The sequence below is a fragment of the Adiantum capillus-veneris genome, chromosome 23 (genome assembly GCF_014529385.1).
Source record: "Adiantum capillus-veneris isolate H3 chromosome 23, ASM1452938v2, whole genome shotgun sequence".
Taxonomy (NCBI): Eukaryota; Viridiplantae; Streptophyta; class Polypodiopsida; order Polypodiales; family Pteridaceae; genus Adiantum; species Adiantum capillus-veneris.
This window is the reverse complement of record NC_140953.1, coordinates 617,149-636,158: the sequence shown is the minus strand read 5'-3', so window position 1 is coordinate 636,158 and position 19,010 is coordinate 617,149. Positions and strand designations below refer to the sequence as shown.

Genomic DNA, 19,010 nt, shown 5'->3' with positions numbered 1-19,010 from the left:
ATACGACTAGCTAGTATATAATTTCAAATGGACAATTAAAAACAACAAAATCAAACAATTCATACATTTATGAAATACTCTTCACACCGCGTTACTGACCAAGTATTTTATATTCTTAATACTTAAAAAATTAACTGCACATGCACATACAAATTATATGACGTTCGTACAGCCGGGTTAACAACCTGAACACCACATTTATGCAAAAATAGATGCTTCTAACAAACGACACTGTATTAGCCGCGTTGCCAACCGAGTGTCGCCTGAATCTAAGGAGAAACAACAGCTTGCATACGAACATCATATAGCCGCGTTACCGATCGATGCCCATATGTTTTTTGGGTAAGGGGAAGGGAAGTTGACTTACCATAAGGATCTAGATTCGTCGCATTATTGACGTAGTACCCAGACGGTAAGCCAATACTTACCACAAGGACACCATCTTCCCCGCGTCACCGAGGTGATGCCCCGTGATAAGCACTATTCCGTAGAACAGCTTACACACACACTCTCATTGTGTGGTAAGGTACCTTATTACTGCCACGCAATACGACAAAAGGCACACTACCACACAACGCATTCACACACACACAACACATACCCCGATCATGTGGTGAGGTACTCTGTTTTGTTGCCGTGCTCTGCGACGCAGAGCACGCTCCCACACGACCACCTCTCTCCCTCTCTCCTCTCTCCTCTCGATGTACCTGCAAAGGTGGTCGACTCTCTCTCTCTCTCTCTCTCTCTCTCTCTCTCTCTCTCTCTCTCTCTCTCTCTCTCTCTCTCTCTCTCTCTCTCTCTCTCTCTCTCTCTCTCTCTCTCTCTCTCTCTCTCTCTCTCTCTCTCTCTCTCTCTCTCTCTTTCTCTCTCAGAAGATGAAAGCAAGAAATAACCCAACGGGCCCAATCGAGCCCGCATATATATAATTCTGCGAGGCCATCGGGCTTTTTCGTATTCTCAACGGGTCCGTAGAAAAAATGGAAAAATCCGGCGGGCCTAAAAAAGCCCGACGAGAATTTAGTGGGTCTGCAGGTCGCCCTTAACCAGATTCTTTGTGATTATGTTTAGTGTAATCATGTAAATGTGTCAATAAGACCTTGTGATCACACAAAATTTGTCATAATTACGTAAATATTAAATCCTTGGCTCTCTCAAGTCTATCCCTCATGGAAATTCAGTCACTTGTGCCAACAATGCCTCTTATCCGATTCAGGGGGTAGGAAAGATTGTGCTTACTACTGCAAATGGTAGTTCTTTCACACTTGTTGATGCACTTTATGTACTTGGGATCAAGAAGAATCTTTTGTCTGTATCCGCACTTGCTAGACTTGGACTTGTAGTCAAATTTGTGTATGACAGATGTACACTTCACGATCTCAGTTTTGGTGATCAAATATTTGCAATGGCCTTTTGTGTCGTGGGCTGTATAAGCTCACTTTGTATGACAAGTGTGGACAAAATTTTGCAAATGCAGTTGCAGATTCAAGGGCTATTTAAATGCAAAACTTTGGCATGCACGTTTTGGGCATCTGAATGTTGCCAGTTTGCTGCGTTTGCAAAAATCTGATATGGTTGCTTCTTTGCCGCCTCTTGAAGCACCTGTCAAACATTTTTTTGAAGGCTGTATTTTGGGTAAAATGCAGCGTTCTAAGTTTCCAAAGGATGGTTCAGTTAGGGCCACATGCAGGTTGTAGCTTGTGCATAGTGATGTTTATGTGCCCATGCAAACTCCATCCTTGGGCAATTACCTGTACTTCGTGACTTTCATTGATGATTACTCTAGGCATGCATGGGTAATTTTGCTTAACGCAAAGTCCAAAGTTTTTATGTGCTTCAAACAATTTCTGGCTATGGTTGAAAATGTATCGAAATGTACTATGGGCACCCTCCGTTCCGATTGAGGGGGGGAGTATATGTCTCATGAATTTAATGCATTTTTGGCTGGTCGTGGGATAAAACACCAATGTACATTTCCCTATACGCCTCAACAAAATGGTGTTGCTGAGAGGAAAAAAGGTCACTTACGAAAATGGCACGATGTATAGTCAAAAGTCAAGCTTTGCCGCATTCTTTTTGGCTTGAGGCCATCATGTGTGCCATTTATGTACTCAACAGATTTCCTACAAAAGCTTTGCAGTTTATAACTCCATATGAAGCATGGCATGATAGAAAGCCATTTATTGAGCACATGCGTGTTTTTGGATATTTGGCTTACGATTTAGTGCCACAAGTGCAGCGCAGAAAATTGGATGATAAGGCTGTCAAATGTATTTTTGTTGGTTATAGTGCTGAAAGCAAAGGTTACACGTTATATCATCCGCAAACAAAGTGTTTTCTGGTTTCACGAGATGTAGTGTTTGTGGAAGATTCTGTTCAGCCCTTGTTGTCATGTACTAGAGACAATAATGTAAGCTCATATGACATTTATGACACTTTGTTGCCTCTTTTCAGTGGTAGAAGCTCGAATGTAAATTCCAATGAGGCAAATGTACAGCCTATGGGGGTTTCCGAAAATGTTATAGATCAGCCTATTACTGATCTCAGATGTACATGATGTACTTGATGAGGAAAGGGCTGAAAATGAGCAGGCTAGAGGTATGCTAAAATGGCTGCTGCATACATTGCGTGACAGTAAATTGGATGCACCTTTTTCTAGTCGTAATCGTTCAGGCTCTCTCCATGCATCTTATGCATCAGATTGTTATGCTTTGGCTATGTCTAGCTTACATGATGTTGAGGAGCCTCTGTCTTTTGATGAAGCATAGAATTCAAAAAATTGGATGGCTGTGATGCAATCAGAATACGATGCACTTATAGAAAGTGACACATGCACTTTATGTGATTCGCTTCCTGGAAAAAAGGCCATTGGTACGAAGTGGGTTTACAAGTTGAAAAGCAAGCCAAATGGTGATATTGATCTCCATAAGGCTCGCCTTGTTGCAAAGGGTTATGCACAGCAAAAAGACATAGATTATGAAGAGACCTTTGCTCCCAGTTATCGTATGACTACTGTGCATTTTCTATGTGCATTGGCAGCTCGTTGGGATGTATATCAATCAAACATTGCTTCTGCTTTCTTGAATGGTCACAAATTTAAGGAAGTTTATGTAACTTTAGCCTCGCGGTTTTGTCGTGAAAGGACAAGAGGACAAAGTGTGCAGATGTAAGAAGGCTTTGTATGGGTTAAAGCAATATCCTCGTGCTTGGTATGAGAAAGCTGACACTCAGTTGGTCAAACGAGGCGTAAGGGTGATGTACTTCTCATTGTGGTTCTTTATGTGGATGATTTGCTGATCACTAGACCAAATGAGAGACATATTGCTAAATTTAAGGCTGATTTGAATGCTACTTTCAAGATGAAAGATTTGGGGCTGTTGCATCATTATTTGGGCATACAGTTTAAGCACTGTGATGGTGGTATTGCCTTGTGTCAAAAAAGTTACATAGAAACATTGTTGTGTAAGTTTGGACTTGAGGATTGCAAACCTATTGGCACTCCCATAGAAACAGGTTTGAAGTCGAGTCTACATGATGCAGGCGATCTTGCTGAGGTCACTCTTTACCAAAGTACTGTTGGATGCCTCATTTATGTATGCAACACAAGGCCAGATATTCAGTTTGTAGTCTCACAGGTCAGCAGATTTGTGCATAGCCCAGGGTCTAAGCAATGGTAGGCTGTCAAGAGGCTTTTCCGCTACCTTAGTGGCACTTTACATATTGGCTTGTTTTATCCCAAGGGGGGATCATTGCCGCTAGACTTACATGCTTTTCCGAACTCAGATTGGGCTAGTTATTTTGACACGCGAGTGTCCACAAGTGGTTTTTGTTTCATGCTTGGCAGTTCATGTATATCATCGTTGAGCAAGAAGAAACCTACTCTGGGCACTTCGAGTTGAGAGGCTGAGTACAGGGCAATCTTCACAGCTACGGTCGAGTGTGTATGTCTCAGAAGCCTTATGGCTGATTTGGGTGTTGGACAGGACACTGCCAACACTATCTACACTTACAATCAGAGTGCATTGGCAGTTACGAGGAACCCAGTTTTTCATGCTCGCACAAAGCACATTGCGGTGCATTACCACTAAGTCACGGTGTTGGGGGATAAGTGTTCAAAACTTGAGCCAGGTCAGCACCGGGCTATTGGCTATGGAAAAATTTAGAGCTAAAACTTGCCACACTGCACAATACAGCAGCAATTAATTACTTGGTAATGCTATCGACGCACAAAACTTGCTCGAAAATTGGTAACACCAACGAAACTGATACGCAATCAAGAAGAAGTGTCGTTAACGACACCATTAAATAATGCTAATGACAGTTTAGGAGCTTAAACTCCCATTACAGATCACTTTGGGCCGTTAACGGCTCTGCAACTCATCAAAAAGAAATAATTAAACTAGGTTGCCTCCTGACGAAAAAGATCCTAATGTGCCGGTTCCATCTGTTTGATCTGTCTTCTAACACTATCTTGTCTTTTCCTTGGCACTAGACTTTCCAATTTCCCTTCATGGTCGGCTTGCTCCGAGCTCTCAAAACTTGCCCTGCTTGCTATGCCGAAGCTTGGCCTTCTTCCCCGAAGACTGCTTACGAGCCTTGTTTGCTCTCTCCTTGCTTAATCCGAGAGAGAGAGTATCCCCTTTGGTTCCTTCCTTAGCAAAGGCCAAGAGCGAGCCTTGTGCTTTGGTTAGCGAAGGACGATAGCGAGAAAGAGAGAGAACTTCCTCCGTGAGCCCCCGTTGGCTTCCTTGCCAAAACGTATCGCGAGAGCGCGCACGCGCGCGCGCGCAAGAGAGAGAGAGAGAGAGAGAGAGAGAGAGAGAGAGAGAGAGAGAGAGAGAGAGAGAGAGAGAGAGAGAGAGAGAGAGAGAGAGAGAGAGAGAGAGAGAGAGAGAGAGAGAGAATCCCTCCTTCCTCGGCCAAGCTTTTTCTTGCAAAATCCTTTCTTGCCTCTTTTCGCTCTCCCCTTGCCCCTATTCTCTTTTTTGCTTCTTCGAACAACTCTCTTCTCGTTGATAGCTTACTTTTAATAGCCCTCCTCTCCTTGTTTTTTCCCCACCACGCAGTCACGGCGCTATGACTGAGGTGGCGTCGAAGCGTCTGTGATGACGTGGCAGGTGCAGACAGTGACCAGCGCGGAATTTGACGTAGCTGCTACCGAAAAGGGTCACCTCGACGTACCGATGAGATTTCGCTTCACGCTCACGGGCTTTTGCGCATTGTACAAGCCGCTGCAACCTCCTCCCTGCGCAGCTTCGCTGCTCGTCGCCCTTGGCTACTGCACGCTTTCTGTTTTTTCCTTTCTCTTCACACTCACTTTTCCCCTTATTTTGGTGGCCATGCTTTTTGGTCTTTGTGGGCGGCCATATTTACTTCAAGCTTGGGTCCTTGGTTAATATGGGCGGCCTTTAGGTTTATGAGCGGCCACCACATCTCCTAATGGGCATCATATTTGACACATGTATCAACCAAGGCTCCGCCTCACACTCGATGAAAATAGCCGAGAGTTCCTTGCCGTAGCTTTGGGCATATCTCAAAACTAATGCTCTTTAAAAGGCACTTTCTTAACTGAATGCTTATCAAAAACATCGTGCTTTTGTAACGGCACCATAGTTGGTATACGCATTGGCCAAATCATTGTTTAGAGTGACATACCAGCCAAAGCAGCCATTGACTGACAATATCATCCGGATTTCAAAATCCATCCTGCTCAGCTATGCCCACAGCTGACACCGGACTCAAGCCATATTATCTCATGAGCCCCAACTCGGTTTGACGATCAGTTAATTCCTTTAGACTTCTCAAAATGCATAGAGCACATACAAACCCTACTGAGGCTGTAAAAATCTGAGATAGCACTCCGATCAGGCGGACCGAACTGGTACGGAGCTCGCCCCGAGTGTATCTTTAATGGCTAATATCTTAGCAACCGGAACTCCGATCACTGATCTGTAAATACCGACACGCTCCACAAAGTGAGCACTTCAAGCCCGTGCATTCATTTCATTTTTGTCACCTCAGTTGCAGTTGCCCAATCCGGTACAGATGTGCAATCGACTCAAACTTCAAACTGCCATAACTTCTTCACCGTATCTACAATCGACGAGCTATAAAGACAAGCCGATAGAGCACTTCAAGAATTGCAGTTCTAGGTCATAATATCCCATCCATGTCCACTTCAAGCATAGCACTTTTTAGCATCATTAAGGTATGTTTTGACCCTTTTAGCCGCATTTGACATATATTTAGCATCAAACTGGGCCTGTTACCAGGCCCTAATCACTGTTCATTAATCATGTAAGCTTCAAACAACTTGATGTGCATTTATCTAGCATCTTTCTTAGCATGGGAGCGGAGCTACACGACATCCACCCCCTCTGAACCTGCACAGCGTCCGGTTTGTGCCAACCGTACTCATAAAGCATCATCAAGAGCATCATCAGACTCATCGTCTGATGCATACATAACATTGTCTTCAGGAGGTTGATCTATGTTGAAGTCTCCAATATTAATCTCACCATCTCGTTGCTTAAACAACTTAACTCTTTTCCCTGCAATAGGAACCTTGAGCTCAGTGCCATCAAGCTCGCATAACTTGTAGGTCGCATTATCATAAACATGAAGTACTACATATGGTCCAAACCATCATTTAACCATTTTCCGCATAGTAGTGTACTGGTTTTCCAGGCTACTGTCATATACAAGGACCCAGTCCCCATCTTTAATGGCACGAGGTCGTAGTCTGTGCTTATCATCAAACGCTGCCTTGTTCTTTAGTCTTGCTTCCTTAAGCAATACTTTAGCATGTTCAATATCTTCCTGACGCCTCTCAAGTTGGCGAATGCGCAATGCAAGCAAATCTTCTGTAGACATACCTTCTTCCCAGGACATTACAGTCCAAGAGATAACCGCTTCCTCTGATGGCGTAATGGGTTTTTGCCCGTACATTAACTCAAATGGCATAAGACCTGAACTATGTGTTGTTCGATCAGCCCAAAAAGCAAATGGTAGGAGTTTAGGCCAATCACCAATATGTCCCTGGCATGCCTTTGCTAAAGCTTTAACAATAGGCGGATGCCCTCTTTCACTTTTACCATTACCCTCTGGATTGTATGATGTAGTGAGAGCCAATTTAATGCCCAAGCGAGCAAAGAAATCCCGAGCTTCATCTGCATCCAGCTCTCCTCTATCAGCAGTAATTATACCAACACATCCATACCTGGAAATAACATCCTCAAGAAAGAACTTTCATATGGAAATGGTAGCTTTGGTACACAAAGCTCTGCCTTCCACCTCATTAGTAAGATCCTCTCTTGCAAGAACAATATACCGCATCTGCCAGACACCTACTGGCATGGCAATCAGGTCCACCAGCCGCTTGTAGTGCATAGCCAGTGGATAGGTGGGATGCAATCCATCTCAATGTCGCACATTAGAATAATGTTGGCATATTAGGCATGTCTCCACAAACTGAGCCACATCTTTATACATACCTTTCCACCAGTAATGATCCTTAATCTTGACAAAAGCTGCCCAGACCCCTCTGTGTCCAGCCCATAAACTTTCATGAAACTCTTTGATAACCTGCTGTTGAGTCACTTTATCACAAACAACCCGCTGCAGTACTCCTTTCTAGAGTTTTGGCTGCTTCCATAAATGGCCATCCTTCAGAAAATAGGCGTAAGCTTTCTTCCTGATCTTTTTGTACTCTTGATCCATCCACCCTTCATGCTTAGTAAGAGTGCTAAGGTAGCGACCAATCAAAATCCATTCTCCTTCATAGAACTCTTTAGGAAACACCTCAAAAGTATGAGCAATATTGCCACAATTTGCATGCAGATAAGAAGACGAATAGAACTTCAAGCCAACATCATCACTTGTGGTCAGCATCTCTTCTTCATCTTCAAATCTAGCTCTTGATAACATATCTGCAACAGGATTGTCTCACCTGCAATATGACAAAATTCAGGATTAAGAGATTTAATATAGGCTATCCATCCTAGCATAGCAATATGTGGAGTAGAGCAATTTGCGATCATCCCTATCGGTGGCAAGCAATCTGTCTCTACCACAATTGAAGCTCCAATAAATTATTCTTTATCAGACCTTAGAGTAGTAGCAACGCCCCAAAGTTCTCTCTTAACCTGTGGGTAGCCTCTTTGGCGAGCATTGAGCACTTTTTCTCCAAATCGAACCGCATACGTGTTCCCTTCTTCATCATCTTGACCTATAGCCCATCCAATACCTGTCGGGCTAGTGTCAACTGTTAAGATTACTGGCCTTTCGCATTTGTAGTCGACTTTCCTCAAGGTCAGAGCCTCAAGGATCATCTTCTTTAATTTCCTCATAGCTCGTGTGTGAACTTCTTCCCAAACAAATCTTTTACCTTTTCTCAATAGTTTGATAAAGCACTTCTGCAACATGAGCAAAATGTGGTAGCCAAATAAGATAGAACACACATGCACCCAGAAATCGACGAACTTCAGTAACCGAAGAGCACGTTTCCTTCATCTTTTGAATAGCTTCAACTTTAGCCGGACTTGGCCTTCTACCTTCTGGACTGCACATGTGCCCTACAATTAGAACCTCTTTGGCACCAAAAGTTGATTTCTGCCTTGAAAGTGTTAAGTTAACTTCTTCAAGCCTGGATAAAATAGCATCACAGTCAGCAATATGTTGAGCAACAAACTGTGGGCACCCCCTCTGATCGTTTACCTCATCTTTTGAGCCTTCCTCACAACCCTTAATCGGTAGATCATCAATGAAAGGAATAGTAACATGTGGGATAAAGTCCCTTAATACCGTATTCATGTCGTTCATCATATGAGCTACAGAATTAGTAGCACCCTATGCAGAGTGCACATCCTTACCAATCCGAGAGGTGTACGCATCGTAGTAAGATCCCTACTCTCTAAAGCTAGCTGAAATTGATCATATCCAGAATAAAGATCACCCATAGAGTAAATTGACCTCCTTGCAAAATCCTCAGCAAATTCATCCACAATTGGGCCGGTACCCACATTGCGGATTGTTACCTTGTTAACAGGCTGCATATCCTGTATAAACCTTAAAGTACCATTTTTCTTCGGAACAGTGAACCATCGGTTAGAGTATGGCGCGCATGATGGTTCCAAGATTCCCATTTGTATCTTCTCATTAAGCAAATTGATAAGCTTTGGCAAGTGAGCTTTAGGAACTGGAATAAGACGTAAGCTCCATGGCATGTGAGGAACAATGAATATAACCATAGGTTCAACAACACTTGGATCCACACACCCAATCTCACTTGGCTCAAAGGAAAAAGCTTTACCATGTTTTTCGAGAATACCTTGAAAACACTTGATTTCCTCTTCGTTGAGAAAACCATCTTCTCCCACCTTCAGCTGCTGCAATGTCCCTTTAGTGAATTTGTGCCCAATGTTCTTAGGATTTCTGAGCATAGGCTGTCGAGAAGCTTCTTTAATTACTTCATCACTTCCCTCTGGTAGAGGTGTAGCCACAGGTCTCACTTTCTTTGCAACTGTCTTGTACTTCGTCTCTACCTCTGCTTCAACTTCTTTATCCAAGTCATCCTCAATATGCATAAGTGCCTCATATATGTCCAACTCTTCATACATGTCCATTGAGTGCACTTTAACAACTTCAGTTCCACTTTCTAACCTGTTCTTCTTGATATCCTCAAGCTTTGACATAGTATCAACATAAAAGATCTCTTCGAAGATTCCTGATATCACATCATCCGGTTCTAGCACATCACATCCCTGCAAGTCACTTTGAATGCTTGAAACATATTGTTTCTCCCACCTAGTTAAATCATTAAATTTCCTGTAAGATACTGAACCCTCAGATGTCAACCCTAAAAATCTTGAAGAGAAGGTTTCTCTTTGCGAGAACTTCTCTTCACTTGCACCACCATAGTCCCGCTTTATAGTGGCACCCCAAGAAAATCCTGAGCAAATCTTTGTTCTTTAAACTCCTTACGTATCTTTGGCATTGGACGATCACGTAAATTGTCTTTGTTTCTAACATGATCAACTTATACAGTTAGAAATTGAACCACTTTCTTACCATCTCGGTTTCGAACCCTGGCATAGGCCGAGCCATCATCTAGCACCTTAGTTTCCATCCACACAGCCATAATGTAGGGTTGTCCTAGAATCAATGGGTAGGAGGAATGCTCCCGTATAAAAACGTTTTGCTCATCACAGATTTCCCCAATAGTTACCTTAACATTGGCGCATGCACCGTAAAGATCTCTAGGAAGCATGTTGGCAGCTCGAATTCGCCACCTGTGATCCACATCAATAGGCCACTTCCCCTTTTGGTGCAAATTATTTGCCATGAGATTGATTTCTGAACCATGGTCTATGAGGGCTAAGACCGGCTCCTCAATGTCGCCAAGCTTTACCACTGTTTCTGTCGTGGCTCTTACCCAATGAGTCCTTGAAAAGTGACTCTTGGGTATGACTTCTTCATCTTCACCGTCATTAAAATGCATGTTTCTTACCTCAGGTATAATCGGGCTTGGAACCACCACAGGCTTTGGTTCTTCTTCTTCAAGATCTACTAAATACTCTTCATAGTCTTCCAAGATTGCTTAAATGTGACGAACCACTTGTCTTTTAGCTGGATCTGACTCTTGATCACTCGGTACTTGTCACTTTCTTTTTATAATGTCGATGATCTCTTCGTGGAACTCGTGCTTAGCAATTCCAAGAATATCTCCCAAGGTGAGCTCCACTTTACTATTTAGGATACGTTCTTCAAAAACTTTCTTCAAATCTGTAGCCAGTTCAATATCAGACTTGAGTTTATACGAGGGGCCTCTAGGCTTACCTTGCTTCTTGTCCTTCGGAGCCTCTTCCATAACCACCTCCGGAGCAGGTTTAGGAGCTGGAACTTCTTCTTTCTTATTACTGGATCTCATCGGCCTTTTTGACGCCCCAGCCACCTCTTCATCTCTTTTCCTCTTCTCTTCCATCATAGCTTCATTGGCTTGAGCTTTAGCAATATAAGCATATACCAAAAGAGAATCCACTGCATCGGTCCACCCAGTGGTTTCTCAAATTGAATTTCCCACCCGTGGTAACTTCCCGTATGTTACCTTACCTACTTCTATTGTCTTTAGAGCATATGGCCACAACTGGCTCTTTGCACCTGTACCATCATCATCTTCCTTACCACAAACTTGCAGCCCATATGTAGCTACTTCTACAAGGGCAACATTATGTTGTATTTCCTCCACTATCTTCTTCATCCACCTCTGCCAAAGTTCAAGTGGAGCATTTCCCCTGTCGCCCTGAGATGAATCTTCTTGTCTTTCCAGAAAACCACATTCTTCTTATAAGCTTCATCAAACTCATTACACTCTCTCACAAACCTGTGGTCTTCACTATCGCACCACATGCATCGATCCCAATTTTTTCTTGGTGGCTGCTGTTGCTGCTTAGGTTCAGAAGTAGACGCCTTTGCAACTAGCCCTTCAAATTTAACAGTTTTAAAATTCAAATTTAGTTCTTGAATATCTTTAAGGAGATCATCAAGAACAGGCCCTTCCACTTTGGGTAATGTAGCAGGTGGCTTCTCTTTAATCTCTTCTTCATCATCATCCAGTACCTCGATCATGATTTGCTTATCAACTCGCTTCTGTCTTTTTACAATCATGTTCACGGCTTCAGATACTATTTTCCAATCTGATTTCAAACCCAATTCTCCCGCCGGATCCTCCAATAATTGCACCAAATTCTTTTGTAGTCGCGGATCAGCAGCTTGAATAAACAATTCCACCTTTTGATCCCTCAATGAACGTTGTTCTGCTGACGTAACTGATCAAACTTCTTTTCAAACTCTCACAACAGTTCTCGTGCAAATAAATTTTTACCCTTCTTCTGCACCCACTTTGAAAAACTCTGTCGGGTCACCCGTTGAGAATCCTCCAGAAAATATTCCTCTTGCAGCGCCTTCTTAAAATCCTACCAGTTCGGCCCTTGAGCCGCTTGAATTTCTTTAATCCAGGCCCTAAGTTCTGGCACTGCAATCAAATGAAATCCTTCCACTACATCCTGGTCTTCAATACCATTATCTTCCATAGACTGCTCATACAAATTGCGAAATTTTCAAATATCTCGGCCCTCAAACTGTTGCAGCTTTTCCGTCACATTTTGACGAGCTTAACGAATCCGCTCTTGCAAATTATGTTGCTTTTGGGCAGCCTGTTGCTGTTGCATGTATGCCGCAAACTGTTGCATCATTTGGTGCATGGCTGCCTCTTGTGGTGTAGACATAGGCTTCAACAATTTTTCCACCCCGGCTCGGTTTCGCGTCAGGTTCACCGGGTGTCGGGGGATAAGTGTTCGAAACTTGAGCCAGATCAGCACCGGGCTGCTGGCTGTGGAAAAATTGAGAGCGAAAAATTGCCGCACTGCACAATACAGTAGCAATTAATTACTTGGTAATGCTATTGACGCACAAAACTTTCTCAAAAATTGGTAACACCAACGAAACTCATACGCAATCAAGAAGAAGTGTCGTTAACGACACCATTAAATAATGCTAATGATAGTTTAGGAGCTTAAACTCCCATTACAGATCACTCTGGGCCGTTAACGGCTCCGCAACTCATCAAAAAGAAATAATTAAACTAGGTTGCCTGCTGACGAGAAAGATCCTAATGTGCCGGTTCCATCTGTTTGATCTGTCTTCTAACACTATCTTGTATTTTCCTTGGCACTAGACTTTCCAATTTCCCTTCATGGTCGGCTTGCTTCGAGCTCTCAAAACTTGTCCTGCTTGCTATGCCGAAGCTTGGCCTTCTTCCCGGAAGACTGCTTACGAGCCTTGTTTGCTCTCTCCTTGCTTAAGCCAAGAGAGAGAGTATCCCCTTTGGTTCCTTCGTTAGCAAAGGCCGAGAGCGAGCCTTGTGCTTTGGTTAGCGAAGGACGATAGCGAGAAAGAGAGAGAACTTCCTCCTTGAGCCCTCGTTGGCTTCCTTGCCGGAACGTATCGCGAGAGAGAGAGAGAGAGAGAGAGAGAGAGAGAGAGAGAGAGAGAGAGAGAGAGAGAGAGAGAGAGAGAGAGAGAGAGAGAGAGAATCCCTCCTTCCTCGGCCAAGCTTTTTCTTGCAAAATCCTTTCCTGCCTCTTTTCGCTCTCCCCTTGCCCCTATTCTCTTTTTTTCTTCTTCGAACAACTCTCTTCTCGTTGATAGCTTGCTTTTAATAGCCCTCCTCTCCTTGTTTTTTCCCCACCACGCAGTCACGGCGCCGTGACTGAGGTGGCGTGGGAGCGTCTGTGATGATGTGGCACGTGCGGACAGTGACCAGCGTGGAATTTGACGTAGCTGCTACCGAAAATGGTCGCCTCGACGTGCCGATGAGATTTCGCTTCACGCTCGCGGGCTTTTGCGCGTTGTACAAGCCACTGCAACCTTCTCCCTACACAGCTTCGCTGCTCGTCGCCCCTGGTTGCTGGACGCTTTCTTTTTTTTCCTTTCTCTTCACACTCACTTTTCCCCTTAATTGGGTGGCCATGCTTTTTGGTCTTTGTGGGCGGCCAAATTTACTTCAAGCTTGGGTCCTTGGTTAATATGGGCGGCCTTTAGGTTTATGAGCGGCCACCACATCTCCTAATGGGCATCATATTTGACATATGTATCAACCAAGGCTCCACCTCGCACTCGATGAAAATAACTGAGAGCTCCTTGTCGTAGCTTTGGGCATATCTCGAAACTAATGCTCTTTAAAAGGCACTTTCTTAACTGAATGCTCATAAAAAACATCGTGCTTCTGTAACGGCACCATAGTTGGTATATGCATCGGCCAAATCATTGTTCAGAGTGACATACCAGCGAAAGCAACCATTGACTGACAATATCATCCGGATTCCAAAATTCATCCTGCTCAGTTGTGCCCGTAGCTGACACCGGACTCAAGCCATATTATCTCATGAGCCCCAACTTGGTTTGACGATCCGTTAATTCCTTTAGACTTCTCAAACTGCATAGAGCACATACAAACCCTGCTGAGGCTGTAAAAATCCCAGATGGAACTCCAATCGAGCGGACCGAATTGGTACAGAGCTGGCCCCTTATGAATCTTTAATGGCTAATATCTTGGCAACCGGAACTCCGATCACTGATCTGTAAAGACCGACGCGCTCCACAAAGTGAGCACTTTAGGCCCGTGCATTCCTTTCATTTCTGTCACCTCAGTTGCAGTTGCCCAATCTGGTACAGATCTGCAATCGATTCAAACTTCAAACTGCCATAACTTCTTCACCGTAGCTCCAATCAACGAGCTGTAAAGACAGGCCGATAGAGCACTTCAAGCACTGCAGTTCTAGGTCATAATATCCCATCCATGTCCACTTCAAGCATAGAACTTTTTAGCATCATTAAGACATGTTTTGGCCCTTTTAGCCGCATTTGACATATTTTCAGCATCAAACTTGGCCTGTTATTACCAGGCCCTAATCACTGTTCATTAATCATGTAAGCTTCAAACAACTTGATGAGCATTTATCTAGCATCTTTCTTAGCATGGGCGCGGAGCTGCACGACAACGGAGAGGCTCTCAGCAGGAGAGATCAGCTTGGCTTATGTGCCAACACAGGACAACCTTGCAGATCTTTTCACAAAGGCATTGTCTCGGGAGAAGCTCGAAGCTTTCCGTAAAGCTTTGGGCTTACTCCTCTTTGTGGACTGATCATGTCCTCAGGGCATGGCACTTTCCTTTACTCATGTGCCAGCTCTTGTTCACCGCATCACTCCAGGGGGGATTTGTTACCATATACATGTGGTAGTGATGTGTGTGAACACACTAGGACCGCCGGGCCATTTTTTCCTTCTTTAGGAGGTCCCCCCCCCCCCCCCCCCCCCCGTGCATTGTATATACGCCTATCAATCTAGGGCTATCAATCTTTCCATTGCACACTAAGTAACACATTCTCTATTGTGTGCCTTGAGCTTCCTTCGTCTTCTCCAAGCTGTGTGTGTTTCTTTGCAGCTCTAATTTCAACACACTGAACTTGGGAGATCCAGACCCCCACGATTGGGAGGGTCATTGAGACATCGGTGTAAGCTGCATCAGAGGGTCTAGACTATTCTGGCGAGACATGGGAGACGCCCATTCAAAGTACTCATTGAGGAGGACATTGATGAGCTCCGCCAAAGACCGATGTTGGATATCATAAGATAGGATCTTGATCCCAACATCTCAGCCTTTTATCCCATTCCTTCTCGTTCCATTTCACTTTAGCCTTTTATCCCATTCCTTCTCGTTCAGGTTCAGGGTTAATGTTTTTCAGTTTGTCAGTTTTATTTTGTCAGTCTTTTACAAAGAAATTGTATAAGATTCATCGTTTGTAAACTCTTTTGTCTCATAGATCAATTTGGCCTTTTGAAGACGTTACTATATCATTTCATTTCTCACTATCTCTCTCTATCTTACAAGGCAATGGCGATGATACATAACAATTGCAACAACCAAGCATGATTAGTTTGTCGTTTGTTTTGATCAGGTTGTGAGTTCGATTTAAAATTGGGGTAACCAGCAATATAATCTATCGCATCCGCATGTTTTATTTTGGGGGAGGGCGATTGGCATAAATGCCGGGGAGGAGTGTGGGGATTCGGGGAAAACAAAGCCCTTTGCATTACGACAAGCTATATGACCTGGAGGCTGGGGAGTCGGGACGAAACCCATGTCATAAAGTGCTGCATGTGAGAAGCACAACTGACACATCATCCGGTCAAACTTGAAACAGATTGGAGCTGGTCAAAGTTCAAAGAGATTGGAACAGGTGAAAAAGGCTGGCAAAGAGAAGAGTCGCGCCAGAATTCTACACTCGAGGCATGGGAGCAGGCGATCAAGATTCGAATCCCGCGCCGGGCAGTTCGTCTGCAGAGATTAAACTCTACCTTTCCAAGGGCTGCCTCTGTGCTGGCGAGTCCTACGCGAAGGACGCCCACAGTGGAGCCCTCCTCTTCTCTCTCTCGGTGCCCTTGGTCATCTGCGGCTCGGGATCTGATCCCGTGCTTACAGACGCCCATGGAGCTCCGCTGCTGCACTACACAGAAAAGGTAATTTTTCCTCTTACATCGAGAGAGAGAGAGAGAGAGAGAGAGAGAGAGAGAGAGAGAGAGAGAGAAGGCCGGTTTGCTTAGTTTGTTTCTGCACACAGAGACGCATGTTCAGTAGTACTAAAGTAGACGTCTTCAAAGGAGATGCTGGGGACGGGGGTGCCTTGGCCTTCACGGTGAAGAAGAAGTCCTCTCTCTTCTCCTCAAGCTTGCACATCTTCATGGCTGGCTCCCCTTCAGAAGGCCCCCCTGCCTACACGCTCAAACCAGCTTCCTTCGGTAACTCACTCCAAATCTACCGAAACGATGCCGTCGTCGCCAAGGTATGCAAATCTCCCTTACAGCAATGAGCATATCATTAGAATTAGAACTAGCGCATCGGAGAAAGAAACTGGCTTCACAACCCATGGGATGCCTAGAGAAATGCTTTTAGCAATCCCTCAAGTTTGAGATTGATTATAAACCTTAGTTTACCATACATTTAATGGTCAGAGGGCCCCGCTACCTTGGCCTAAGAAAATCCGATGATCCTAATCTAAGCCAGAGAGATGGTTTTATTGTTGTTATTATGGTGTTTGGGTTGAAAGGATCACTAGAGCTAGAGCAAATTTAGTGTTACTATGGCGTTTGGGGTTGAAAGGATCACTAAGTAGGAAGTCCATACGGCCGCGCATGTTGCTCCTACGTAAACATGATGCCAAAAGCTCAGGTGCTTTGCTGGCAAGACGGGTAAGAAATGAGTTTGAAAGCTAGTAGTACGTCACTTTTCTTAATTAAGTGGTGAGACTTAGCTTCTAGCTTCTATGTATCACAAGCTTCTACGTGGCTTTATGGTCTTTTTTGTCCTTTTTTGCAGGCCAAAGGAGGTTACTTATTTTCTCAAGCCGACTATCGAATCACAGTTTTTTCCGGCATTGATCAAGCCATGGCTGTGTTGTTAGTGGCCATATATGATGACTTACACCCAAAATCAAGTGGAGGAGGAGGAGGTGGTGGTGGAGGAGGAGGTGGAGGAGGGGGGGCTTGTGGCGGTGGGGGTTGAAGAGATGATTTGCGTGCGTGAAGTTTTTACTTAGAAATCAATGTAAATGAGCTGTAAAGTAAGCATAGAATAAAGTATTTACCATTCATTATTATCTTAACCACACATTTCATCTTTTATCCTAATTATGCCTTGCATTTCTCTCCATTTCGCAATACAAGGGTATCGACTTGGGTGCATAATATGGTATAGATAATTTGAAATGTGTGGTTAAGATAATTTGAAATCTGACACCATGGTTCACAATATCTTTAAGCACATTGTAATTTTTTTTAAAAACAGTTACCCGCATGTAAGTTTTTCATAAACTATTGATTTATGTGGGATGCTAATGGGCCAAACACAATTTGTGGGGAGTTCATGGTATTCTATATTCGTTTACGTAATAGAAACAGGCATTCACCTAATTTTGTTCTTTATTTGATGTTGCGAAAATTGAGCTGAATGTACATAGGTTTTTTTGTCCATAGATGTTGTAATGTCGTATTGGAGTTGGGGGATCTTTTTCATTAATGTCCAAAGTAGCTTCTTTTTAGTAAATTATGATATTCATTACTGCCTTATACTTTGTTTTTTCTTAGCCTTACAATGCTGTATCATACTCCATTGACGGTAATATATGTGTGTGCATGTGTGTGTGTGTGTGGGGTTGGAATCCCTTTTCTTTTAATCGATAGATATAAATAAATGATTTGACACACAAAAGTGCAAAAGAGAGGTCATGGATGGATCGAAATCGGGTCATGATGAAAGCAGAACGAAACATGTCGGAATCCCTCTCCTTTTAATGAATAGATATGTATTTCCTTAGAGAAGCATAACCAATGCCATGTATCCTCGTAGGATGTTATCTTGAATAAAAAGCAATAACTTAAAAATTTTGAGCTTCTTTGAAAGACACACACACACACACACAACATCATGTGGCATTCAGAATAGACTCTACCATGTTCATCAAGAGAACATTGCAACTCCCAAATTATAAAAACTTGAGAGGTTGAAGCGCACGAGGAGAAGGAGAGAGAGAGAGAGAGAGAGAGAGAGAGAGAGAGAGAGAGAGATGAGCTAATAAGCATGCAACAAAAGCCAGTAGGGGACACTTGCAACACACTAATCCCAAATCAAATAAAACATGTAAATATGGTAACATTATCTTGCATTGAGAGATAACCCAATGTACATAGTTCCATTGGGGTAGCAAAAGATCCTTTGAAGTGCTTGCCAATGCTTTTGACCTAGGCTATGCATAAGTTTGCTCGGATTAAAAAAATCCCTATCAATCCTCATAATGCATATATGGGTAAGACATAGGGGACACTTGCATAGGCAACACACTAATCCTAAATCAAATAAAGCTGGTAAAATTGTCTTGCATTGAGAAGATAACCCAATGTACCTATTTCCATTGTGGTAGCAAAAGATCCTTTGAAGTGCTTGCCAATGCTTTTGACTGCAGGTATGCATAAATTTGTTCTGACAAAAAAAATCCCTATCAAGCCTCATAATGCATAAATAGATAAGACATGCCCCCCTTCATTCTTTCATCAAACTACGGATATCCATATTCATGGAGACCAAGCGTTAAACATGTTTTGTTATACAAACTCAATATCAAACCTCCAACAATGTAGCGCAAATAAGGATGTAATAGACTCAAATCTCACATCTCAAAAGAGAAGTTCAAAATTCTCCTTAAAATTAACCATATGAGTTTCATTATCGCGAATGAGCAACATGTCCCACTAATGTACAATTGTATCATTTAATGCACTAGTAACTTGTGTGTAGTGGAAATTGATAACATAGTGATCATTTCATTAAGAACAAATTCCTAATGAACATAGAGAGAGTACTTAATTTGAGAAAGCAACATAGCAATTTACACCTAGCTAGC

At 43.2% G+C, this 19,010-nt stretch overlaps 1 protein-coding gene across 1 annotated transcript; it reads left to right on the top strand.

The window, feature by feature from the left end:
* The first annotated feature begins 15,804 nt into the window (after positions 1 to 15,804).
* On the top strand, positions 15,805 to 17,263 carry LOC147427319 (protein LURP1-like). The gene is made up of 3 exons (XM_086497176.1): positions 15,805 to 16,074; positions 16,176 to 16,397; positions 16,931 to 17,263. Exons 1-3 carry the CDS (start codon positions 15,847 to 15,849, stop codon positions 17,114 to 17,116), a joined length of 636 nt encoding a protein of 211 aa, XP_086353302.1. The 5' UTR covers positions 15,805 to 15,846; the 3' UTR covers positions 17,117 to 17,263.
* The last annotated feature ends 1,747 nt before the right edge of the window (positions 17,264 to 19,010 follow it).

Bases quoted from the DNA above. Each gene is read 5' to 3' on its own strand.
- LOC147427319 (XM_086497176.1), top strand. From the start codon at position 15,847: ATGGGAGCAGGCGATCAAGATTCGAATCCCGCGCCGGGCAGTTCGTCT. The intron at 16,075-16,175 runs GTAATTTTTCCT...TTCTGCACACAG, and splicing joins TGCTGCACTACACAGAAAAG to AGACGCATGTTCAGTAGTAC. The intron at 16,398-16,930 runs GTATGCAAATCT...CCTTTTTTGCAG, and splicing joins ACGATGCCGTCGTCGCCAAG to GCCAAAGGAGGTTACTTATT.